This window comes from Doryrhamphus excisus, chromosome 2 (genome assembly GCF_030265055.1).
Source record: "Doryrhamphus excisus isolate RoL2022-K1 chromosome 2, RoL_Dexc_1.0, whole genome shotgun sequence".
NCBI classification, from domain to species: domain Eukaryota; kingdom Metazoa; phylum Chordata; class Actinopteri; order Syngnathiformes; family Syngnathidae; genus Doryrhamphus; species Doryrhamphus excisus.
Window position 1 is genome coordinate 17955476 of NC_080467.1, and position 26275 is coordinate 17981750.

Here is a 26275-nt window from a genome sequence, read left to right on the forward strand (position 1 = left end):
ACAACACCACCATGCAAACTTGTGCGGTGTACCATGGTGAAATTAGTTTCACATTGGATGTTAGATATTAGGCTCCATTGTTACAACGGTAGTTCCCTCTTGCTGTGCCTGGACTGCTGTGTCATTGTGCGGGCAGCTCGCATAGGAAATTCCGCTATAACCACTGATTGTTTATACCAGGGACTGTCAATAAATGTGTTTAAAGTTTATTTACCTCAACTGGTTCCTCTCGATGTGGAGGAGTAGCAGCTCTTGTCACAATTATTTTTCAGTGATAAATGAGTACAGAATATACCAGGCTTTGGTAATAATTTTCAGGTTAATGACACTGTGTTTCAGTATTCTTTTTTTGTACTTTGTAACCACCATGTTTTTGTACTGTTTTTTTTTTTTTAAACTGAAATTGTGTAGAAATGCAAAGTTCATCGTTTATAGGTTGAAGTGCAGCATTAATACCTCTGGTTGACTCCAGCTAGTTCAAGGCTGGACTGCACAGTATTTGTTTACCAAGTAAATGCGAGTAAACTAATTGATCATTTTCTTGTGTGTGTGTTGCTTCCTGTGATTTTCCATCTGGTGAGTGGGAAAACTGCTATAAATTGGTCTGTAAGTGAGAGACAATCTTTCATTCATTAATTCATTTTCTACTGCTTATCTTCACAAGGATCACGGGGGTGCTGTAGCCTATCCCAGCTGTCTTTGGCGAGAGGCGGCTAACAACCATTCACACTCACATTCATACCTATGGACAATTTGGAGTCGCCAATATGTTCATTCATTCATTCATTCATTTTCTACCGCTTTTTCCTCACGAGGGTCGCGGGGGTGCTGGAGCCTATCCCAGCTGTCTTCGGGCGAGAGGTGGGGTACACCCTGGACTGGTCGCCAGCCAATCACAGGGCACATATAGACAAACAACCATTCACACTCACATTCATACCTATGGACAATTTGGAGTCGCCAATTAACCTAGCATGTTTTTGGAATGTGGGAGGAAACCGGAGTGCCCGGAGAAAACCCACGCATGCACGGGGAGAACATGCAAACTCCACACAGAGATGTCCAAGGGCGGAATCGAACTCAGGTCTCCTAGCTGTGTGGCCTGCGCGCTAATCACTCGACAAAGAGACAATCCATTCAGGCATATTCAACTTTAGATTTTTCATTGTGACCAAGCAGCAGACTCCAACTTGGAAAATAAGTCATTATGTACAGTGACAAATGAAAGAATGGCTCCCTGACGCCACTCAATGCTGTCTCTGTCTCTCTGCAGCTTTTTTGGGAGAGGAGGTTGAAAGGTTTGCGATCATCAGATATCTCTGAAGAGGTTCTACGTACCATAGACCTACCCAAAAGCTTACAGAGTGAGTCTTCATCATCTGCTTAGGACCCAAAATATGTGCACTTTGGCTCTGACCTTTATGACACTGCAGGTGTGGGTGTCGACTCAAGTGATGACACTCTCCTGTCTGCCATCGCCAGTGCTCTGCACATGAGCTCGTCTCCTATCACAGGACAAACTTCTGTGGCAGCTGAGAAGAACCCAGCAGTCTGGCTGAACACATCACAGCCCCTGTGCAAGGCCTTCATTGTGACTGACGAACAAATACGGTGAGAGACAGAGAGGTGCTATTATCGTTGAGGCATTTTTTTCTCTGCATGGCTTGAAATTGAGAAAGGTTTATACCTGGATGGTAATGGAGCAACGGTACATTTATTTGTAATCAGATATTTTATGGTACAAAACTTACGGTGGGATATACCCACTATTTTGTGGGTGCTCTGTCAATGCTCTGACCATTTTTCTGTGTCATGAAAAGCACAAAAGGTGAAAATGGTCCCCTCTTGCAATTTACAATGCAAATATTCCTGGATCCAGACAGTGATCCAGATCACCCCCAAAGTTTAAGCAGTTCTTTCATTTCCATATCGTAACTATATTGTATCTACTAATACAGGGGTGCTCACACTTTTTCAGCATGCGAGCTACTTTTAAAATGACCGAGTCAAAATGATCTACCCACTACAAAAATGCAAAACATCTATTTATTTTCAAATGTATTGAGGATTATTTGTACGTACAATGTATGTTGATGTACCTTACATAACCAAATGAGCCAATGTTGCAAAACACACATAATTAACTATTGAAATTTTTTGTAATTACCTGAGTTTACTTTGATGACTTGCACTGAATTGAACCAGCCAGGGATGCATAGTCCAGACAGTAGCTGCTGATAGCCAGCCTCAAGCACACTTCCAAATGTTTATCAGTCATGGATAATATCCGTATCATAATATCCGTATAATATTCCATATCCGTACGAAAGTGATATGTTTTTTGCCTTTTTACTTGGTCCAGTTTTTGCCTTTTTACTTGGTCCAGCTCCTTCACTCATTTAGTGACCATAAACTTTAGCGAGGGCTTAAAATCTGACGCAATTCGCCGACTAGCTTAGCACTTTGCATCGTTGTTTACGCATGAGCGGTGACCTAAAGGTCAAAATTCAGTTGTCATCTGATTGGTTGTCCTGTATGTCAATCAAGTAACGGGGATGGATGATAGGCTGACATCGTAAGTTCTGTTGCACTTAGAGACGTTGTTTGATTTGATTGGTCACCCGAAGGGCAACATTCAGTTGTCATCTGAATGGCTGCCCTGTATATCAATCAAGTGACGGCATTGATGCTGGGATGATATTTTTTTAATGTCACACCGCGATCGACCAGCGATCGACCAGTACCACCTCCGCGATCGACCGGTAGCTCGCGATCGACTTAATGAGCACCCTTGTACTAATAGATGTGCTAATTTAACGCTGTTAGGTCTTGGACCTGATGCAGACACGAACGTCACAAAATGTGACAGTGGATATACAGTATGTGTATTTGTAATTCAGTATTCACGCCCTTGCAAATTCTCAGATTATTTATTTTAATTGGACATTTCTTCGACATACGACACATCTTACTTGCCCTAAGTCAATATTTGCGTTCCCTTTCTATTTAATTCAGGTGCGTGCACCCAAGTTTGTCGTTGTATTGTTTGTTGTAGCTTGCCACACTACTGCAAGTGTCTTCGCTGGTGTCCTGCTGCTGCATATCCACAATTATAATTAAAAGTCAACTTTTTATCTGTACTTGGGTCTCCTGGTCCCTGCATACTGGGGTTTAAGGGGGTGGAAAATAATCGATGCGCATCTGCATGATGTCAGTGCATCGGCTCATTCACTTGGTATGGATGCAATTGACGGGTGAAATCTAGATTCTAAATCTCGATGCTATTGTGGGTATCGGTAAAATGAATTAGTTTTATGAATGTTCAACTTCGCCCCATATGCTGTTCCCCAGGTGCAATGAATGCACCATCATTATTTTGTGTTTTATACTGCATACGGACGGAAGCTGTGAGGCACATACAACTACTAGTAAAACAGCATGAACGTTCGTGTGCAAGCAGCAACGAGGAAGTTTGTACTATATTTAACCCACTCTCAACGTTTAAATTGAATGTTTGGAAACACTACGGATTTGCAAAGAACGGCGGAAAGCTCTACAAAATGTACGTGATTTGCAAAGAATTCCGCGTTAAGAAACCCTACAACGACAGCACAACAAAAATGCAGACCCCCTTAAAAAGAGAAAATGTTGGCTCTTATTACACAAAATCCTTGAAATTACCACAAACACGTTAAGGAGAGCACACTAGCAATGTGCAGATTGATACTAGGATCGACCGATATGTTTTTTTTTTTCGGGCCGATGCCGATAACGATTTTTTCCCATCACCCTGAGCTGATACTGCTTTTGCGCCCTCAATTTACATAAAAAAAACACAGTAGGATTCAGCTTTCTTAAACACACATTTATACGGCTTTATCAACTTTAAAAGGAATAAATATTCAACCATGTGCAAAACATTTCTGTCGTAGTTTAAGTTTCTCTAGCATCGACTCCTCCGCAGTGAGACGCACCCCCCCCCCCGCCCCCCACACACACACAAACACATCACACTGACACAATTTAGTACGACATATAAAACATTTCTCTCATCATTAAAGTCTGTGTTGTGCACACTAAAGACCTCTGATAGACACGCTGCTCCAGTATTGGATTAGACATTAAATCAATGTAGTACTTGCACACACACTACCTCAATCTTTATTTCCATAAACACAGAAAAAATGTGATGTTGTGCTTTTTACGCATGCACATCACTTTCCAGATGCTTTGTGTTCACATTAACAAGGTGCATTTGTTTGGTAATTTGATAACCGCATAAATCAGAATAAATAGCGCCACCCCGATTTGAGAAATACTTGAGAAAGTGAATACTTGAGAAAGTGATAATATTTATTAATGTGTCTGTACTGTACAGACTGAACAAAATGGAGAGCATACAAGCGTATTCGGGAGTCAAATTGCATGTTGAGTACTATAAATGTCTACAAGTTGGTAGGTCTGCAGTAAAATGAAAAACTCTCGCCGCTCTCAATGGCTGGGTCCAGGGCATTCATGCTATCCCACCGTACGTCCAATGGACTTTGGCTGGGGGAAGCCGTCCACCGAGGTGGGGGTCAACAGCTGTAGGAGGATGTTGCCCGCTACTGCAGGAGCTTATTGCATGCAATAATGGCATTGTAACTGCTGCTACTCTTCATTTTTGTTGCTATGTAGTTATCAGTGGTTGGCGGTGCATTTAGCCCCTTCTGTGGGGACTTGACCAGCCAGAATTTTTATTGGCAGACACTAGACACGTTTTCATGACATTTTCTTCTTTCCGAATGGAATTTTTTTTGAATGACTTTTCCGAAAACAATGGTATACATGGAAAGGAATATTCCAATCTCTTGTCTACATGCACCGCTATAATCAAACAGAATGGGGCATGCGCAGTAAAGCGTAAACGTCAACATGACGTGATACTGGCTTCTCAGAGTTTTTCTTTCAATTGTTGGAATAACTCCGTATTATAACTTCGTAGAGTTTTTCATTTGTCCAGTCTTGAAATTTAGTTTGGATCAAAAACAAACTTTCCGCAGCATTCCAGTGCCAATTGCTCGCCTCCGTTTTTAAAACTGAAGAAGTCTCAAGCTGCGTGTTACGTCATATCTGAGCATGCGATGCACGAACGCACCCGGGATAAATTTAAACAGGAAAAGATTAAATTCAATCTTGCTAATATTTTATAATTAAACTCAGGGCATGTTTTATATAGATATATATTTTCTTTTTAAAGAAAAACTGGACTTGTGAATAAAGTATAGAAGGGTTTAGATTCTGTTCCACAGATGACTGTAATGCACACCGAGAGCTGCTTGCCAACCGCCAATAAACAACAGAAGAAGAAAAACACGACGAAGAACACACCCTGACAACTTTCCGTTTGAGCGGGTACAAGATACCTCAATCGGATTGGGGAAAGGAATATTCCACCCCTGTGAATCCGATTATATGTTCATTCCGATTGGCACTTTTCTTTCGGAATGAGGTGTATACAAAGGTTACATTCTTTCCGTTTGAGCAAATAAACCGAATGCAATTGGAATAGTTGGGTCCATGTATACGTGGCTAGTTTTAGTTTTTGTTCCAGTTTGTTTAAAACATTCAACAGTTAAAACCATCGTGGGTAGGTTATGCATGCACATTTCAAAATGTATTTGCGTTGTTTTGTGACTCAGTTAAAGAAAAAAGTCTGTTTGTCCAGTTCTCAATTTTATCAGTGTAGTTAAAAAAATATATATAATCATAATAATAATATTGGGTTCATTAAGAGCTATGACTTTGCGCTCCTTATTAAAGTCTTCTTAATAACCTTTGGAGTAACATTGTTTATATATATATTTATATATAACACATTATAGTCTTTTGAGTAAATTATTACACATTTTCATGAGCATTTTTGACATCCAACAATATTATTGTTGCATTGATTTTAGTCTACATTTTGAAACATGTTATACTCTGCTCCACTTGATGAGAGAGACAGGCTTCTCTTGATGTCTCGTTACAACTATGCTTCTTTGTCGCTCCTCATATGGTTGACCCCATGACGACTGCAACCAGACACAATGTCACATGCAGTTGATTCTTAATCGGATGTTATGATTGTGTTTTTAGCGAGCAGGAACTGAAGGTTCATCAGGCAAGGAGGAGTCTGGAGGAGGCGCTGATGGCTGACGGTTTGGCACGTGCTGCTGAAAACACCCGAGAGATGCTGGAGGGCATGACAGCTTGAGCACAGAAACATGAGACAGGTACACAAACATTGTTATATGTACATATACATGTTATACATGTTATACATATACATACAGACTGAAAAACTGTACCACCTCTGTGACGCCTCTGCTAGAATTTGGACCTTGATACATATCACCAATTCTACAATTGATGGAGTGAAAGATGAAGCAAGATAGAGAAGAGAAAATATTGCATATGTTATTCATTCATTGATTCATTTTCTACCGCTTTTCCTCACGAGGGTCGCGGGGGGTGCTGGAGCCTATCCCAGCTCTCTTCGGGCGAGAGGCGGGGTACACCCTGGACTTGTCGCCAGCCAATCACAGGGCACATATAGACAAACAACCATGCATATGTTATTATTATTATTATTATTATTATTATTATTAACAGTAGTCTATTTGGTCTCAAATAACATTGACAGTAATATATTTTAGCATCAGTTTATGGGGCTATAAACATTTAAAAACACACCTGCATTTTTTTATTTGTGATTTGATTAAATGCAAAACTTTGTTTGTCCTGTCTTTTTTTTTTCCCATTGTACTTTTTTGATAATATGACCTTTTTATGAATTACTTAATAATGACCATGAATTTCTCACAGGGCTAGTAATAACCAGTATACAGTATAAGTATCAACCCGTTGAACATGAACATAAAAACATACTCTTTATATAAACCTGAGTGGTTTGGAAAGTTCAGCCTAGCCCGTCGTAAAACGGGGTGAAAAGTCTAGTGTAGCGTGTCATAGACTGTACACTGTGAATCCGAAGGTGTTTAATCCTGTGAGTGGTGCATGTGCCTTTGCACAATCGTCCTTTCTTCACTATTTCAGACAAACTAGCGAGCACCGTTGCACAATGTCCATGGTTGAAATGGATGGCTCTTCTTATTTGGTGTTATGCCGCTTGGCCTATCACCGAACGTAGGCACAGGAAGTTAAATAAATGAACGATTCCGGGAGAATCGGAATGTCAAAACCTGTTCCGATCGATGGTCGATGCTCAATTTTAATCCCAACCGGGTTAAATGGAAATGTATGGCAATATACTGTACAGTAAAGTCTCGTTATATCGATATCGGTTATATCGAAGTACTGCTTATTACGATACTATTTTCATTTCCCGGCAAATTCATTACGTGGCTAGTTTTAGTTTTTGTTCCAGTTTGTTTAAAACATTCAACAGTTAAAACCATCGTGGGTTATGCAGGTTATGCATGCACATTTCAAAATGTATCCGCATTGTTTTGTGACTCAGTTAAAGAAAAAAGTCTGTTTGTCCAGTTCTCAATTTTATCAGTGTAGTTTTAAAAATATATATAATAATAATAATAATACATTTTATTTCAAAGCGCCTTTCAGGACACCCAAGATCGCTGTACAGAAGATATAAAAACACGAATATAAAATACAAGATTAAAAAAAAATATATAATGTAAATATCATATTTTATCGGCCCGCCTCGTGAACCTAACATTAATGCGCCGCAAATGCATCGCAACCGAGGTGCAAACAGTGCCGATCGTGCATATCAAAGCATGTCTCATTCACATGAATGGGTAAACCTTTTCACCCCTTTTGGAGCAGGTTGTGGTGCAATTAATTTATCTAGAATCTTGGACCTTCCTTGTTAACTTCTGTGAATAACTCATCAAGTTACTCACACATAAGCATAGCCTTTTGGGTAATTATGCTTCATTTGTAGCAGTGTTAATTAAAGTACACGGTTCCTGTCAAATAAACCAATAAAATAAAGCTATTTGGTTTGTTCCATTATACACATAATGATTTGCAATTAAAGTACTTTCTGAAAGGGTCAGGACTCATTTGTGTCTTCTCATGTACACCTAAGGTATCAAATACTTATTTTACTCATATTTTTTTTTCATAAACTTCTCTATTTTGTAAAATGTATTGAAATCTGGGTAGATTATGAGTGGCAATGTTTTTTCATTCTGTCTTTGCAGAGTGTTTACCAGCCTCAGGTTCATCATCATCTTCATTTGGACCCCAAAGCAAACAAAGAAACCCAAAATATTGATCGTCCCACAATGCTACTGTTGCAACTTTCCCATTAGTGGATGTTTTCCTGGATGGCGTGCCTGGACGGTGTTCACTTTATTGTTGAAGGAAGCCTCTCTTTACCAGGAAAATAATGAGCAACACCAGCACAACAGCTACGCAATACGACAACCACTGTACAACACAAATGTGTGTGTGGACAAAACAAGCCTCACTGATGAGAAATCTCCAGAAAGCTTTGAACTAGTACTTTTTGTAAATGGGTTTTTAAAATGCAACAGTGTATTTTTTCCCATTTTCTGATGATCAATCCCAAAGACTGTCACCCTCACGTAATCTATAACCTGCTTGCAAACTGCTGGACAGCTTTTGCTAACGACTCATTCTTTTTTTTGTCATGGCACACTTTAATTCCGCTCAAATCAGTGTTTTACATTAATAGAATATGAAATGGAGGAGTGTCTTATTTAATACAAATTTTATACGTTAACAGTCATGTACATTTCTTGGACTGGACTAAATAAAAATTATATTCATTATTTGTTTTTTTTTCTTTTGTAAAATATATTAATGCAGTCACCTCGTCTCGTCTTGGCAATTCCTTAATTTATTTGGAACGTACTTAATAAAGTTACATTCAAGAACATCACATGTTCACCAAGGATTTTTTATTAAAAGGGGACCTATCATGCTCATTTTTTTGCTCTCTGTATTGAGTTGTGGACTCCTATAGAGCAGCTACACACAATAACCCGGACAGAAAGTTTCTAGATCTGCACCTACTCCAGCTGTATTTCCAGCTGGCTTTCTAAAATGGTCTGGTCTAATTTATTCCATCCATTGGTTGCACTTCAAAGCTCAACTGATGACTTCGGGACTACTGCCGAACTTTGCTTTTCTAATTTTGTCAATATAACAGTTATGAGTTTTGAGTATAATGAGCTCCTGGTCGCTAATTAGCTACTGTTTTGTTTAATTAGCTACCATTCAAAGAATGGTAACATAGTTACCATTAGGTTTGCCTTTATTTAGGCCAGACAATTCTGGTACAACAACGGTATTGGAAATGTCATTGCTCGTTTAAAAAACAAAAACACCTCTGGTCGACCCACCGATTGTGATGGAAAAGACTATTAGCAACTCCAGACATTGGTGAGATTGTAATTTGCATGGATGCAGACACTCCCTATATTCCATCCATCCATCCTTCCATTTTCCTCCGCTTATCCGGGTCCGGGTTGCGGGGGCAGCAGTCTTAGAAGGGAAGCCCAGACTCCCAGGTCCCCGGCCACCTCCTCCAGCTCCACCGGGAGGACACCAAGGCGTTCCCAGGCCAGCTGTGAGACATAGTCCCTCTAGCGTGTCCTAGGTCTGCCCCGGGGCCTTTTCCCGGCTGGGCATGCCCGGAACACCTCACCAGGGAGGCGTCCGGGAGGCATCCGGACTAGATGCCCGAGCCACCTCAACTGATTCCTCTCGATGTGAAGGAGAAGCGGCTCTACTCTGAGCCCCTCCCGGATGGCTGAGCTCCTCACCCTATATATTCACACTTTATAATGCTACACGGACAGCCACTTAATAAACAAAATAAAATAACATAGTTTGGACAATGATAACTTGTTGCTTACAGCTTGCGCTTCTGAGTCTTCAACATGACCAAGTAACCTTGGAAAGTCACAGGGCTTCAGCAACAGTTTGGCGGATAATCCAGCTTTGCCCATGTACACTAAACAGTCTTTTCTCGAGCTCGCTTGAATTCTGCAACTCCAACCGCTTTTGCCTCATGTTTTGGCAAGTAAGTTTCCCCTTAAACCTGAATATATACCAGGTATGAGCGAGTACACCAGTATGTGTATCTGTTCTGGTTTGTATACTTCAACAACATTAGGGTAGCCAGTGCGTCCACTGAGGACATTAGGGCTCTAATTAGGGTTCTAATTTTGTAACACAGAAATGTGTATCAAACTGATAGCCCTTCACATTAATCAATACACAATAGGTAACTCGTTTTAAAAAACGTTAGTGACCGTGGTCTAAAACAGAAATGCAAATAAGTGGATTTTATTGTCACTCACTTTGTAACTTTTCACTCCTTAATTCACTTAATTTAAGGATGCTGGGAAATCCCAGGAAAATTCACTCAAAACATGTGAAGTCATCTTAAATGGCGTAATGTTTTTCACACAAATGTGTGTGTGGACAAAACAAGCCTCACTGATGAGAAATCTCCAGAAAGCCTTGAACTAGTACTTTTTGTAAATGGGTTTTTAAAATGCAACAGTGTATTTTTTCCAAAGACTGTCACCCTCACGTAATCTATAACCTGCTTGCAAACTGCTGGACAGCTTTTGCTAACGACTCATTCTTTTATTTGTCATGGCACACTTTAATTCCGCTCAAATCAGTGTTTTACATTAATAGAATATGAAATAGAGGAGTGTCTTATTTAATACAAATTTTATACGTTAACAGTCATGTACATTTCTTGGACTGGACTAAATAAAAATTATATTCATTATTTTTTTTTAGAAAAAATTCACTCAAAACATCTTGAAGTCATCTTAAATGGCGTAATGTTTTTCTTTTTTTTTTTTTTTTTGTCCCGTCCAGCCATTGGGGCAGATAGTATTGTTGATCTAAATGCCCTTACATGCTAAACAGATTTGCTCTGTGTCAGGAAAGGTGTTGGCTACAACTTCCCTGTACCATGAAATTTTATTTGCCGTTATTTGATGTTTTTGTTATGCCATCACATCTCCACATTTGGTGACGCTCGGCGCGAGACAGAGGTGGCTCGGTGGTGGCCCCAGTCGTTAGCCGTGGAAGCTAACGTAGCTAGCTAACTTTTTAGCTGTGACGCTTGTACCTCATTATGCCAACATTGGACGCTGCCGACTCGCCGGGAAAGTTGGAACAAATGCTGAACAAAGCATACGAAAAGATCGCTCACCTTCTTGAGGACATCGAGCGGATGTCAAATGAACTCCAGAGGAAGGATTCAGTGCTGATCTCCCTCAAGACCCGTTTCCCGACGCTGACCAACTGGCTGGAGACCTCTCGATTCGGTGAGTTCGCTCCGCCGAACACCACCTCCGTGCTCGGGCAAACGGTTCTTTGGGACCCGTCCTCCCCCTGTCGGCGGCCCGCCTGCTCCACTCCAAACAAGGGGACCCCCTGGACCGAAGTGGTTGTCCGTGGGCGGAAGAGGGCTCCGAGCGGGACTCACGGCGGGGCTGCTTCTCCTCCGTTACCGCTCTCCAATAAATACGCGGCTCTGTCCGTGAGCGAAAAGTCGGCGACCCGGGACCCACACCAAGAGTCAACATCTGTTGCTGTGGCCACAGGCACCATGCCCCCGCTGACGGACACCACAACCTTCCCTCCACTCACTGTCAGCAGCCCTCCGGTTGGTGGGTGTCCAACAGGGAGCCGTCTGCCGGCACAGGAGCCGACCCGCTCCTCAACTCGGCGTAAGCAGCTCGTGAGGGATGCGGTGCGCCACCACTCGTCCCACTCGTCCCGCTCTTCCCATCTGGCGAGGAATCACACACGGGCCCTGGTTTGGGTGGTGGGGTGGCTGAGCTGGCCTGTTCCCCTGAAGACCGAGTGGCCGCTCCGACAACCCTGGTCATCGGGGACTCCATTGTGAGGCATGTCCGCATGAGGGAGGCGTTAACTTTGTCGTTCCCCAGAGCCACCGTTTCCGACGTAACCGGGAAAATACCAGACATCCTGAACTCTCATCCGCAGGCGAAAAGGATTATTATCCACGCAGGTACGAACGACATCGCCAGGCAACAGTCCGAACTTTTAAAACAGGACTTTAGACACCTTTTTAATTCCATTTCACAGTCCAAAGTGACTGTTTTTATTTCTGGCCCCACCCCCACCTGCGGCAGAGGGATCGGCAGATTCAGCCGTCTGCTGAGTCTCAACACCTGTTCTCACTGAGGCCTGCCCACCAAATTTTAATTTTTTATATTCTACTAGAGAGGGTAAAAGAGGAGGTGGGACGGCATCCATCACAAATGACTCACTGACCTCAAATGGAGTGTCTTTTAACAGTTACAAGTCATTTGAGCACCATGCCTTTACTTTTAGCAGCCCTCCGATTCTTTGTGTCACTGTATACAGACCACCCCATCACTCTAGTTCTTTTATTAGTGAATTCTCGGAACTTTTATCAATCATTCACACTTCTTATAACAGGATTTTATTATCTGGTGATTTTAATCTACATGTTGATGATACCTCGGATCCAATATCCAGAGAGTTTTTAAACCTTTTAAATTGTCTTGATTTTAAGCGGCACGTCACACAGCCAACTCACAACAGAGGACACACCCTGGACCTGGTCATAACCCATGGCCTGTCCATCGGTGTGTCCTCTGTTGTTGACCTGGCTATGTCCGACCACTACTGTGTATTTTTTAGCATCACCAGTTTTAACCAGGAGGAGGCCCCGGTGAGAACAGTGAGGAGACACTATCTAACTTCTGAAGTGGCTGCAAGTTTTATTGAGATTTTACAGAGCACTCCTGCTGAAATTTTACCTGCACCTTGTGATTTTATCGTTGATAATTTTAACAGTAAACTGAAGTCAACTCTGGACTCAGTAGCTCCACTTGTAACAAAAACAATAAAAAGGAAACCTACACCCCCGTGGAGAAATAACGATGAGATCAATAAACTGAAAAGAAAATGCAGGAGTGCTGAGAGAAGATGGAGAAAAACTAAATTGACAGTTCATTACGAGATTTTATGTCAACAACTCAAAACCTACAATAATACAGTAAAAAAGGCACGAATTTCCCATTTCTCACAACTCATTTCCAACCATAAAAACAATCCCCGGTTCCTCTTCTCCACCTTTAATATTTTAACAGGCACAAATTTTAATAAAGTTTTTAAGACACCAACAGACGATCTTTGTGAAAACTTTGCAGACCACTTCAGAACTAAAATCAAGGACATCAGATCCTGCCTGTTACCCCAGAAAGTTTTGCCTGTTAACACACCTGGACTGTTGTCCTTGCCTGAGGAGAGACTGGAGAGTTTTGCCCTGGTTGATGCAAGGACACTTGGTCGAGTTTTCTCCCAAGTAAGCCCAACAACCTGCCTTTTAGATCCAATTCCCACATCACTCTTAAAATCACTTTATGGATTCTTTGAGGAGCAGTTTTTAAACATCTTGAATTGCTCTCTTCAGACGGGTGTCTTCCCCACCGCCTTCAAAACGGCGGTGGTGAAGCCCCTTCTGAAGAAGAGCAATTTAGATCCCAACAATCTTAATAATTACCGACCTGTATCCAACTTGCCGTTTTTAAGTAAAATTTTAGAAAAACAGTTTTTTTACCAACTTAATGACTTTTTAAACAGAAATTGCATTTTAGAGAACCATCAGTCTGGCTTTAGGAGGAACCACAGTACCGAGACAGCACTTTTAAAGATTTTAAACGACATCAGGTGGAATTTAGATAACAAGAACCTCACAGTGTTGGTTCTACTGGATCTAAGCTCTGCTTTTGATACAGTGGACCATCACATTTTATTAAATAGACTTAGATACCTGGTCGGCCTCTCTGGTACTGTTCTTAACTGGTTTTGTTCTTATCTCACAGGCCGATGTTTTTATGGAAGTATGGATACATGTTCCTCAGGAACCCATGAAATTGAATGTGGGGTTCCCCAAGGCTCAATTTTAGGTCCACTCCTTTTTAATCTTTACATGCTTCCCCTTGGGGACGTCATCAGGAAGCACGGCATCAGCTTCCATAGTTATGCTGATGATACACAGCTATACATCGCCGTGTCTCCTGATGACTCAGGGCCACTTGATGCCCTTTTTAACTGCATTGTAGACATCAAGTCACGGATGGCAGAGAATTTCCTGCAGCTCAACCAGGACAAAACTGAGGTTTTAGTTTTAGGTCCTGAAGGCCAGAGAGAGAAACTTTTACCAAAATTACAGGATATTAAACTAGCCGACTCTGTAAAAAATTTGGGCGTGATTTTTTACTCTGAGCTAAATTTTATCCCACATATTAAAAATATAACAAAAATAGGTTTTTATCACCTTAAGAACATAGCCAGAGTCCGCCCGTTTCTCTCTCAGGCCAGTACGGAGGTGCTAATGCATTCTTTTATTTCCTGTCGTTTAGATTACTGTAATACCCTGCTCTCTGGTCTTCCCAAAAAAAAGTATTTTCAATCTCCAATTATTACAGAACTCAGCCGCACGTGTGCTGACGAGGACCAGAGGGCGGGAGCACATTACACCGGTTTTAAAGTCGCTGCATTGGCTCCCCGTCTGCTTCAGGATCGATTTTAAGATTCTCTTACTGGTTTTTAAATGTCTTAACGGCTTTGCCCCTTCTTATTTATCTGATCTGCTTTTACCATATCAACCCCCGCGGACCCTGCGGTCCTCCGGCACTGGCCTTTTAGCGAAACCAAAACCCAGAACAAAAACCCACGGTGAGGCAGCATTTAGCCACTATGGCCCCCACCTGTGGAACAGCCTGCCGGAGAGCCTCAGGACTGCGGAGACTGTTGATATTTTAAAAAAAAAGATTAAAGACACACCTTTTTAATCAGGCTTTTAACTAATATTGTTAAGCTTTTATTATGTTTTCATCCTTTTAGTCCTATTTTATGTTCTTATTCTTCAGCTTTTAACTCCAGTGTTTTGTTTTTATCTTGTTAGTCCTATTTTATGCTCTTAATCTTCAGTTTTTAACTCCAGTGTTATGTTTTATCTTTTAGTCCTATTTTATGGTCTTAGTCTTTAGCTCCAACTCCAGTGTTTCCTCAGGGGGGTCCTCCACACTGGGGGCTGTTTGGGTATGCTGAGGGGGTGCCATCCTTGGGTCCCTTCGACACGGCCGGCTGGGGGGTTCCTCCCTTTAATGTGGGGGTCCGCCCGTCTAATGGAGTCGGAGGGCCCGGGTGCTGGTCCTCCGATGGCACGGCCTGCAGCTCCTCCCAGTGTGGACGTCCCCAAAGGTGGCGTTTCCTTGTTCCTCAGTACCATGCCATGTCTCCCTACTGTGGGTGATTGTGTGCTTGCGTGTGTGTGTGTGTGGGTGGATGGGTGTGTGTGTGTGTGTGGGTCTAGTATGGAGGGTGGGAAGGAGGGGCTTTCTTTTTTCTTCATTGTTTTCCTTTTTAATTGTGGTAATTGTTTTAATTCTGGAAAGCACTTTGTGTTGCATCTCCTTGCAGGAAAAGTGCTCTACAAATAAAGTTGATTTGATTTGATTCTACATGTCTATAGTTCACATGATTTACTTTAAAGACATCCAGCTTTCATGTGGACTTCATCTTTGGAGCCAAAAAGGTTCCCCAACAGCAAATATGGGGTGCATGCATTTCACTGCAGAGCTGATTTTTGACCTGCCGAGATTTGCATGCACCCCTATTTAGACTAAGATAACTTCTACATGTCTATAGTTCACATGATTTACTTTAAAGACAACCTCCTCTCATGTGGACTTCATCTTTGGACCAAAAAAAGTTCCCATATAGGAAATATGGGGTGCATGCATTCTACGGCAGGGCAGATTTTGGCCTGCCGAGATTTGCATGCACCCCTACTTGGACAAAGATTAATACATAATCTTAGTAATATTAAACCCTGTGCATTGTTCGGTGTGGCATGAATCTGGACAGAGTGAGTCAGTGATGTGCGATACCACATATTTCCTTTCTGATGCGATATTGAATAAAATTCAGACTGGCCTTGGCTGTAAATACCCGTCGACACCAGTAGTTTGTGTAAATACACTTCTGAGCTTATGCATTCCATACTTACCCAAGAGGAAAAATTATTTTCCACCAAGTGCCTATGATCAACATGAGCAACATCCCAATCATTAACTTACTTTCCATTGTGTGCTTGGTAATGATATACACCACTTGAATCTGACATAAGTATCAAAAGGGAAAAAAAATGATATTTTAATTTAAGAATCTATTTTCGAGCATGGAGATTTGGTATCAAATATTCGATATTTCAGTATCGATCCTAACATCACAAGTGGCAAGTGCGTTTCATAAGTTATTTTGGTAATTTCCAATAACTTCATAATGGACCCTACTTTGTACAGAGATATTTTGTTGTACAAGACCCATACGAGGTATCCGGATGGATTGACAAGGCAGGAAAAATCTGAACTTCGCAGAAAAGCGTCGAAGTATCAAGCTGAAGGTGGTTAGGCTAATTATGGCCAAGTGGCTAACGTGAACCTGTGTAGGTGCTTGTGATATAATTTGTGCATTCCGTAGTTTGTCAAAATAACGTGAAAATAAAATGCTATGCTTTCAGTCAATCAATACATGGTTTAACAATAAAATGGCATTTAAGATGTCCATATTGGAGTGACTAAATCGTGGTTTGGATGATGACACTTTATTTATTATTTTTTATTTTTTTTATTTAGGGCAATAGATGAATTATTTTACACATTTCAGATGAAACTTTGCCATTTTACAGTGTTACAACGAAGCTATTACAAATGTTCTATGTGTGCAACACTTCCTGACAGCTTACAAACTCAAATAAAGTCCTGCAGGAGACCAGCCACTGCGTATTTCTTGCAATTGCTGCAATGTCTATTAATCTATATAGCTTAAAAAAAATTATCAGGCTACTTGATGCCATTGATGGATATCGTATCAGTCAGCAGATGTTATCATAGTGTTTGTGTTTTAATTCAACTCAAGGTGTGGCATCATTTATCCTGCAGGTGGTGCACTGTATTACACCAAGGGCAAAACACAAACAAAAGTGGTTTGTGGTGCAGAAGATGCAAACACCATTTTTGTGGAGTTTCACGCCAGCCCAACAGGAGCTCACACAGGCCAGAAAAAAACACAGGATGCCATTGGCATGCGTTTTTTCTGGCCTGGAATGACGAAAGATATTGACAAATGGGTAAGAACACACACGTTTATAATTGTATTTTCTAGTATTTGGCCGAAGAACCATATTCAAAGAAGCAAAGAAGTACTGAGGACTGTACTGAGTACCGAGGACTCTGATTTGCCAGCTTCTGATTCGTCAATTTGATGTAAATTTAAGTGACCCAATGAGCAATGTTGGGGGAGGGCATTCAGAAGGTGCTGTATGTGTGTCTTTTGCACACTGGCTGTACAAAAAATATTACTGGCCCAGTAAGTTAGTTACTGCTGGCTCATATTGAGGTCATGACCCTTTTCTTGCATTTTAACAAAGAAAGATTTCACACACTCACAAACACAAACTCTGTTTTTAGGAGTCTTTGGGGTCTGTATATAAATCCAGTCCTGATTTGAGAAGTCCAGATATAATAGTTTTTGAAGTGGAGCAGGTCTAAAATGAACTAGATGGAAAGAAAATGTGTAAATGTGACTTTATTCACAAATACAATAGTCACCTTCAGGAAAGGGCAATGTCTTACATGAAATGTTTTCACATTAAGAGGTGTCACCAAATACAGACCAAAAACACTAAGATTCATCATTATGTGACCTTCAATTCTATCTTATATTTAAGTACTGTATCGGAAGCCAACTTCAGCATCGTAACATACTGTTGGAAAAATAATTATTCTCATATATGTATTTCTTCTGAATCCAAATTGCGTAGTTTACATCTGTCTTGTGTTCATTACACAGGTGTCAGAATGTACTGTCTGCCAGGCGGCTCAGCACACCATATAGCACAATGTCCAGCATACTCCCATAAAGGTATCATTTGTTCTATTACTTTGTCCTCACTAGGGTCGCGGGTGTTCTGCTTGGTGTCAAAGCCAATTTAATGTTTCACTGTTTTTTTTTGTTTTTTTAGGTCACACAGCCATTTGAACTGGTGGGTATGGACCTCATTGGAAAACTAACCACCACAACAAATGGACACATGTATGTGTGCGTGATGGTGGACTATTTCACCAAGTGGCCACAAGCCTATCCCCTGAAGACCAAAAGGGCTGAGGAGGTCATGGAACAAATATTGAAATTTGTTCATCAATTTGAAGCAACGCATTCTCACGGACCAAGGGAGTGAGTTTGTAAATGCGGTAAGCACAGAACTTATATCTTATTGGAATCTATTCTTCTTCTTTCTATTTGGGCTTTTCCCTTCAGGGGTCGCCACAGCAAATCACCCGCCTCCATCCAACCTTGTCTTCTGCATCTGTCTCTCTCACACCAACTACCCTCATGTCCTCCTTCACTACATCTATAAAACTCCTCTTTGGTCTTCCTCTACGCCTCCTACCTGGCAGCATCCTTCTACCAATATATTCACTATCTTTCCTCTGGACATGTCTCAACCATCTCAGTCTGTCCTCTCTGACTTTATCTCCAAGACCTCTAACATCTAATGTCCCTCTCATCCTATCCATCCTGGTCACTCCCAATGAGAACCTCACCATCCTCATCTCTGCTACCTCCAATTCTGCTTCCTGTCTCCAGACCAAACAGCATGGCTGGTCTCACCACGGTTTTGGATACCTTTCCTTTCCTTTTAGCTGAAACTCTTCTATCACACATTATTACACCTTATTGGAATTGATTACTATGTGTTTAAAATAAGGTTTCTTAATATGTTATGCAATTGTCTGAAATTGTATATGTGTTACCAGGTCAATAAGAATGTCTGCAATATTTTGGGGATCAAAAGAAGTTTGTGTGCCCCCTACCATCCTCAAACGAATGGTTTGGTGGAGCGCATGAACGCAACCATCCAGAGGTAAGTAATGTCACCTTGTCATCCAAGTTGTCCCTCAAAAATTATATTGTTGAATAGATTTGCAATCTATTATTTCTCTTTTAGGGCTCTTGGTAAACTGGTAGGGTGCAAACCAGAAATGTGGGACGAATATTTGGATGCTGTCATGTTTGGGTTACGTACCAAAAAACAGATGACAACCAAATTCTCCCCCTATTTTTTGATGTTTGGCCGTGAAGCCCGGCACCCAACAGAAGTTCCGGAGGACTTTCTGGTTTGTGAAATGCAGTATTAAGTTTAATTACATTATGAAGAATTAATGTTGTTATTATGAAATTGAAGAAGTAATATATTTCCATGCTGTTTTCTTTCATATTTAATGTATTTGTAGAATGAAAGTGTTGCATGAGCTATTGTCTATTTTACAGATGGACAGTAATGTGGAGGATTACATTGGAGCGGAGACAGTTTGCGAGGACATTAGGCGGCTTGATGTGATCAGGGACATAGTCCTCAAAAACGTGTCCCGATCTCAGCAGAGAATGGTGCAACAGATTAGTTCAAAACAGAAGCAAGTCAGCTTTGCAGAGGGTGACAGAGTGTGGCGACAGAATGTGAGGAGCCAGCAGCTGGTGGGTGGGAAGCTGGAGTCTAATTTTCTTGGGCCCTTCACCATCACAGCAATCAAGGGGAAAAGTGCTGATCTCCTTGGGGACAATGGAGTGGACTACAAGAAAATCAGCATTGACCACCTGAAACATTTCAGGCAGGAGACTCCACGGATTCCACACAAAATTGGAGCACTGGAGTGCCAAACCGCTGCCACTGCTCTCAATGTGCCAGGCGTGTCTGTCCCCACTGCCACTGTCCTCACAAGACCTGCAGTCATTGTCCTCCTCAAAAAAAGACCTTCGGTGATTGTCGCAGTAGCTTCAGCCCTCGCCAGCACAGCCACTGTCCAAGCTGCCTCTGTCCCCACCGCCACACATGTAGCACCTGTCCTGGCTGCTCCTGTCCCTTCTACCACTGTCATTGCCATGACACCTGCAGCCACTGTGCTGACTGCTTCTGTCCCTGCGGCCAATGTCCTCGTTGCCACAGGACCAACTACCCCAGTCCACCCAGTCGCTGTCCCAGGTGCAGCAGGACCGGAATATCAAGACTCTGAAATTGTGGCACATACAGTGACACAGAAATACAGAAATGTATGTTTGTTATTTTTATTTTTGCCTTTACAAACACAATAAATCTGGTATGCATGGATATTTAAATGTTTCTAAGTCAGTGTTCAGTCTTGTAACTGTGATTAACGTATACGTTTCACTTTTGTAGATCTAGAAGCAGTGTGGACTGGGAACCATTCTAGTGACCATGTGCTGCTCTCAAAAATAGAAAATTATAAACTATTTTGTTAGGACATTGCTAGGATCGCTCCTGGCAAAGAGCTCGAGAGTGAGGTAATAATTCTTTACTTTCAAATGACAGACTTTAGATTAAGTATATCTTGGATTGAGAGTACTGATAAAATGTGTGTGTGTATTTGTTTTTTAATTAGTTGTTCTTACTAGGCACTTCTGGGCCATATTTTAATCCATGAATACATAAATATGTTTCTGTGTTGTGTGGAAACAAAATGTTATCTTTTTGTTGTCTTTAAGGTGATAAATGCATATCTAACATTGCTTGTCCGGCGATACACCAATGCCAACAGCGGTGATCAAGCTGCTGTCATTGACAGCTATGAAATGACACGCATTTGGACTCACAACACCTCCAAGCTCAAAGTTAGTGGAGAACATATTTTTCTAATTAAGTAATGGTTACACAATTGCTTTTTATAGTCACATTTACTTTATTATCCTTCAAGTTGTTTGTTTGGATTGATTTTCAGATGGATCCGATGCAGTTCAACATTATTGTGGGGATTTTTAACCAACATCATCACTGGATGTTAACGGTAATGTCACGTCCGGTTGCCCTTGTTTGTGCTTCTTTCTCCCTCCTGTCATTTTCTGTTACTCCAGATCCGTTGCACCTGGCTGGAGGCGGAGCCGTTGAACGCACCTGAAGCTGATGACCCCTGTCCGGTATTTAAGCTCACCTCTAACTGCTGGCCGTCGCTGGATTATTCGCCTTCGTCACCCGATGCTACCAAACCCTGTGTCTCTAGTTTATGCGTTCAGCGGCTCGAGCCTCCACCAGCCCTGCTCTATATATATATATATATTATTTTTCCATGGTGTACCCCTTTTCCACACCATCGCCTTTTGTTACCCTTTTGGACTCATTAAACTGTTTGACTGAACTCACCTGCCTCCTGCCTCCGCGTCTGGGATCCTGGCCCAACCAAGCCGTGACAGAATAATCCAGCCAACAGAATGGACCCCGTCGACGCGGACCCCGTCAAGGAATCCCTTCGTCTCCAAGCCTTGCGCCTGTCCCAGCAGGAGGAACAGTTCGGCGTACTTGGAGCTAGCATGCACAACCTAGCAGAGCGACAAGACGCCCGCATGGCCGCACTCGAGGCTCAGCTCGGCGCCGTGCTGTCCGCCATTCAGGTCCACCCGGCTCTCACAGCACCACAAGCGCCGGGTCCTCCTCCTCCCTCGGTCGCAGTCTCCAGCCCGGCAGCCCCGTGTCCCCTGCTCTCAAGACCGGAGCGATTCTCCGGGGACTCAGGTGACGTGCACACCTTTTTAACCCAGTGCGAGCTACATTTCGAGCTCCAAGCTGCCGCTTACCCTACGGAGCGCGCCCGAGTGGCCTTCGCCACCTCCCACCTCACGGGCAAGGCGGGGGCCTGGGCCACGGCCGAATGGAGCCGACGCTCGGCCATCTGCTCCCCCTTCTCCACTTTTGCGAGGGCATTGGAGCAGGTTTTCCAACGAGACCCTCCCGGCCGCGAGGCTGCCCGCTCCCTCCTGAGGCTTCGCCAGGGCAGGCGTCGCGTATCCGATTACGCCATCGAGTTCCGCGCGCTCGCGGCAAAGAGCGACTGGAACCCTTCGGCCCTTCTAGACGTCTTTTCCGATGGGCTCGCTGAGCGGATAAGGGACCATATGATTCCACTGGAGACGCCGGGTGAGCTGGGCGACCTGATCGCCCTGGCGGTGCGCATCGAGAAGCGCCTGGACTTCCGGGAGCAAGACAGGCTGCTCCGACGTGCCGACCCCCCCTTCGCCCGGGGCTCCTTCGATGTTCTCCCCTCCGACGGCAGGCAATCCATTCCCTCGGGCACGCCCCCTATGCTGGCGTTGGAGGAACCCATGCAGCTTGGTGGTCATCGTCTCACGTCGGCCGAGAGGAAGCGTCGGGTGCAGCTCCACCTTTGCCTCTACTGTGGCCATGCGGACCACTCGATCTCCCGCTGTCCCGTCCGCCCGGACAGCCAACGCTCCCAAGCGTCGGCCAAGCTTCTTCCTGGTTCGCCGGTGGAGCCTCCGACCACGCCCACTTCCGCGATCACGCCAGCGACCAATCGACTACAGTTGCCAGGTACACTCTCTTGGTCGGATATCTTTGTGGATATCACGGCATTTATTGACTCTGGCTCGGACGACTGTTTCCTCGACGAGGCGTTTGTTGTTAATTCTGATATTCCTGTGATACCGTTATCCTCTGCCAAAGTTGTTCGTTCTCTGGATGGGCGTCATCTGGCTAACGTCACTCACCAGTCCCGCCCCCTTTCGCTCCGCCTGGCAGGCAATCACATTGAGAACTTGACTTTTTTATCATTCCCTCGCGCTCTGCCCCGGTAGTATTAGGGCTTAATTGGTTGAGCAGGCACAATCCCCACATAGACTGGTCTAAACCAGCTATCGCTAGCTGGAGCATTTTTTTGTCACACGCACTGTTTCAGGGGGGCGTGTCCCCGTCCCTCAGACACTCGCGCCCCCGCACCAGAGAGGATCGACCTTACTTCGGTTCCCCCTGTCTATCATGACCTTCGAGACGTTTTCAGCAAGCACAGAGCCATGTCACTCCCCCCGCACCGTCCGTACGACTGTTGCATTAATCTCCACCCCGGCGCCGCGCTCCCTTCCTCGCGGCTGTATAACGTGTCTAAGCCTGAGAGGGAGGCTCTCGAAGATTACATATCTTCCTCGCTCGCCGCTGGTCTCATTCGCCCTTCTTCCTCCCCGTTAGCTGCCGGTTTCTTTTTTGTAGAGAAGAAGGATAAGTCACTCCGCCCTTGTGTTGATTACCGCGCTCTCAATAACATCACGGTCAAGAACAAATACCCACTCCCATTATTGGATTCCGCATTTAATTCCCTCAGTTCTGCTAAGTTCTTCACTAAACTTGATCTCCGCAACGCTTACCACCTCGTCCGCATCCGGAAGGGGGACGAGTGGAAGACCGCATTTAACACCCCCATTGGCCATTTTGAATACCTCGTCATGCCCTTTGGTCTCACCAATGCACCCGCCGTTTTTCAGTGTCTTATTAATGACGTACTACGCGATATGCTTGGTCGCTTCGTTTTTGTTTATCTGGATGATATTTTGATTTTTTCGGACTCTCTTGAGGAACACACCCAGCAGGTGCGGCTGGTATTACAGGCTCCTTGCCAACAGACTTTTTGTCAAGGCGGAGAAATGTACTTTCCACGCTCCCTCTGTTTCTTTTCTGGGGTTCATTGTGGAGAAGGGGCAACCCCGAGCCGACCCTGCCAAGATCCAGGCTGTGGTCCAGTGGCCCCCTCCTACATCAAGGAAGGACCTTCAAAGGTTTCTGGGCTTCGCTAATTTTTACCGCCGCTTTATTCAGGACTTCAGTCGGGTTGCAGAACCTTTGAACCGTCTCACATCCCCTAAGAGTCCGTTTGTATGGACCCCAGATGCCAATGCCGCTTTTGAAGACCTTAAATTGCGTTTCACCTCGGCTCCTGTCCTGGCTCACCCTGACCCCTTGTCTCAATTTTTTGTCGAGGTTGATGCGTCCGACACCGGCGTGGGGGCTGTCCTCTCCCAGCGCTCCACCACCGACCACAAGTTGCACCCCTGCGCCTTCTTCTCACGTCGCCTGACCCCGGCAGAGAGAAATTACGACATCGGCAATAGGGAATTATTGGCCGTTGTCTTGGCGCGGCAGGAGTGGAGGCACTGGCTGGAGGGTTCTGAGGTCCCTTTTGTTGTTCTCACGGACCATAAAAACCTGGCCTATCTCCGTTCGGCTCACAGGCTCAACCCCCGGCAGGCACGATGGGCGCTTTTCCTAACCCGTTTTGACTTTTCCCTGACCTTCCGCCCTGGCTCCAGAAACGGCAAGCCCGACGCCCTCTCCAGGATGTACTCCCCACCCTTGGACGCTCCTCCCAAGGAGACCATCCTTCCTCAGTCCCGTATCCTGGGGGGCTTCAGTGGGAGGTAGAGAAGCAGGTAATGGATGCCATGGTGGACTCCTCCCCCCCGAGTGACTGCCCGGCCGGGCGTCTGTTCGTGGTCCCGGGCCTTCGCTCTCAGGTCCTTCGCTGGGCGCACGAGTCCAAGCTCGCCTGCCACCCTGGAATTGCACGCACCATCTTCCTCCTGTCTCAGCGCTTCTGGTGGCCTTCCCTGCGGGCTGACGTCAGGGAGTTTGTGGCCGCCTGTACGACCTGTGCAAGAAATAAACCGTCCCATCAGGCTCCAGCCGGTCTTCTGCGCCCTCTGCCCATCCCCACCCGGCCGTGGTCCCATGTGGCTTTGGACTTTGTAACGGGTCTTCCCCCTTCCAACGGCAACACAGTCATCCTCACCATCGTCGACAGGTTCTCGAAGATGGCCCATTTTGTTGCCCTCCCCAAACTCCCCTCGGCGCTCGAGACAGCTCAACTCCTGGTCCACCATGTCTTCAGGCTCCACGGCATCCCCCTCGATGTGGTCTCTGACCGGGGTCCCCAGTTCTCCTCGGCAGTTTGGAGGGCTTTTTGCAGGGCCATGGGGGCTACCGCCAGCTTGTCGTCAGGCTACCACCCGCAGACGAACGGCCAGTCTGAGCGAGCTAACCAGGACTTGGAGGCTGCCATTCGCTGCGTTTGCCACCAGCAGCCCGCCTCTTGGGCCATCAACCTGCCGTGGATAGAGTATGCCCGCAATTCCCTCGTCTGCTCGGCCACAGGCCTTTCGCCTTTCCACAGAGCGTATGGGTACCAGCCCCCAGCTTTTCCTTCACTGGAGGCAGAGTCTGCAGTCCCTTCCGTCTCTGCCCACCTACGCCGTGCTCGCCTGGCCTGGCGTAACACCCGGAAGGCCCTGGCACGCACAGCCGAGCGCAACCAGCGTCTGGCCAATCGCCACCGCTTGCCGGCCCCCGAATACAAACCTGGCCAGAGGGTATGGCTGTCGACTCGGACTTGCCCCTCCACACAAACTCCAGGAAACTACAGCCCAGATTCATCGGTCCTTACCCTGTGGAACGGGTCATCTGCCCCTCCTCGGTCCTGCTGCGCCTCCCAGATGCCCTGGGAATACACCCCACCTTCCACGTCTCCCTCATTAAACCTGTCAGCGTCAGCGACCTCAGCCCTCCGGAGGCGCCTCCACCTCCTCCCAGGCTAATAGACGGCCACCCGGCTTTCTCGGTCAAGGCCATTTTGGATGTGAGAAGAAGGGGCAGGGGTTTCCAGTACTTGGTCGACTGGGAGGGGTACAGCCCCGAGGACCGCTCATGGGTTTCTCGTGCCCTCATTTTGGATCCTAAACTGCTCTCTGACTTTTACAGCCGCTTCCCGGAGAAGCCAGGTAGGCCGCCAGGTGGCGCCCATCCTTAAGGGGGGGATACTGTCACGTCCGGTTGCCCTTGTTTGTGCTTCTTTCTCCCTCCTGTCATTTTCTGTTACTCCAGATCCGTTGCACCTGGCTGGAGGCTGAGCCGTTGAACGCACCTGAAGCTGATGACCCCTGTCCGGTATTTAAGCTCACCTCTAACTGCTGGCCGTCGCTGGATTATTCGCCTTCGTCACCCGATGCTACCAAACCCTGTGTCTCTAGTTTATGCGTTCAGCGGCACGAGCCTCCACCAGCCCTGCTCTATATATATATATATATATATATATATATATATATATATATATATATATATATATATATATATATATATATATATATATATATATATATATATATATATATATATATATATTTTTTTTTTTTTTTTTCCATGGTGTACCCCTTTTCCACACCATCGCCTTTTGTTACCCTTTTGGACTCATTAAACTGTTTGACTGAACTCACCTGCCTCCGCGTCTGGGATCCTGGCCCAACCAAGCCGTGACAGGTAAAGCTTTGACTGTCGCTTTGAATACCTATAAAA

The 26275-nt window shown here is 44.5% G+C and overlaps 1 protein-coding gene across 2 annotated transcripts in view; it reads left to right on the forward strand.

Annotated features, from left to right (window-relative positions):
* The window catches only part of mbd2 (methyl-CpG binding domain protein 2), a 43609-nt gene extending 34754 nt beyond the window's left edge, over positions 1 to 8855 (forward strand). The window contains exons 4-7 of one of the 2 annotated variants that reach the window (XM_058060911.1): positions 1274 to 1364; positions 1434 to 1611; positions 6121 to 6257; positions 6356 to 8167. In XM_058060911.1, the coding sequence (XP_057916894.1) occupies positions 1274 to 1364; positions 1434 to 1611; positions 6121 to 6238 (387 nt within the window). In that variant the 3' untranslated portion in view covers positions 6239 to 6257; positions 6356 to 8167. Of the gene's footprint in view, positions 1 to 1273; positions 1365 to 1433; positions 1612 to 6120; positions 6258 to 6355; positions 8168 to 8213 lie in introns of those variants that run through there. The other variant, XM_058060905.1, reaches the window with a different exon arrangement.
* The last annotated feature ends 17420 nt before the right edge of the window (positions 8856 to 26275 follow it).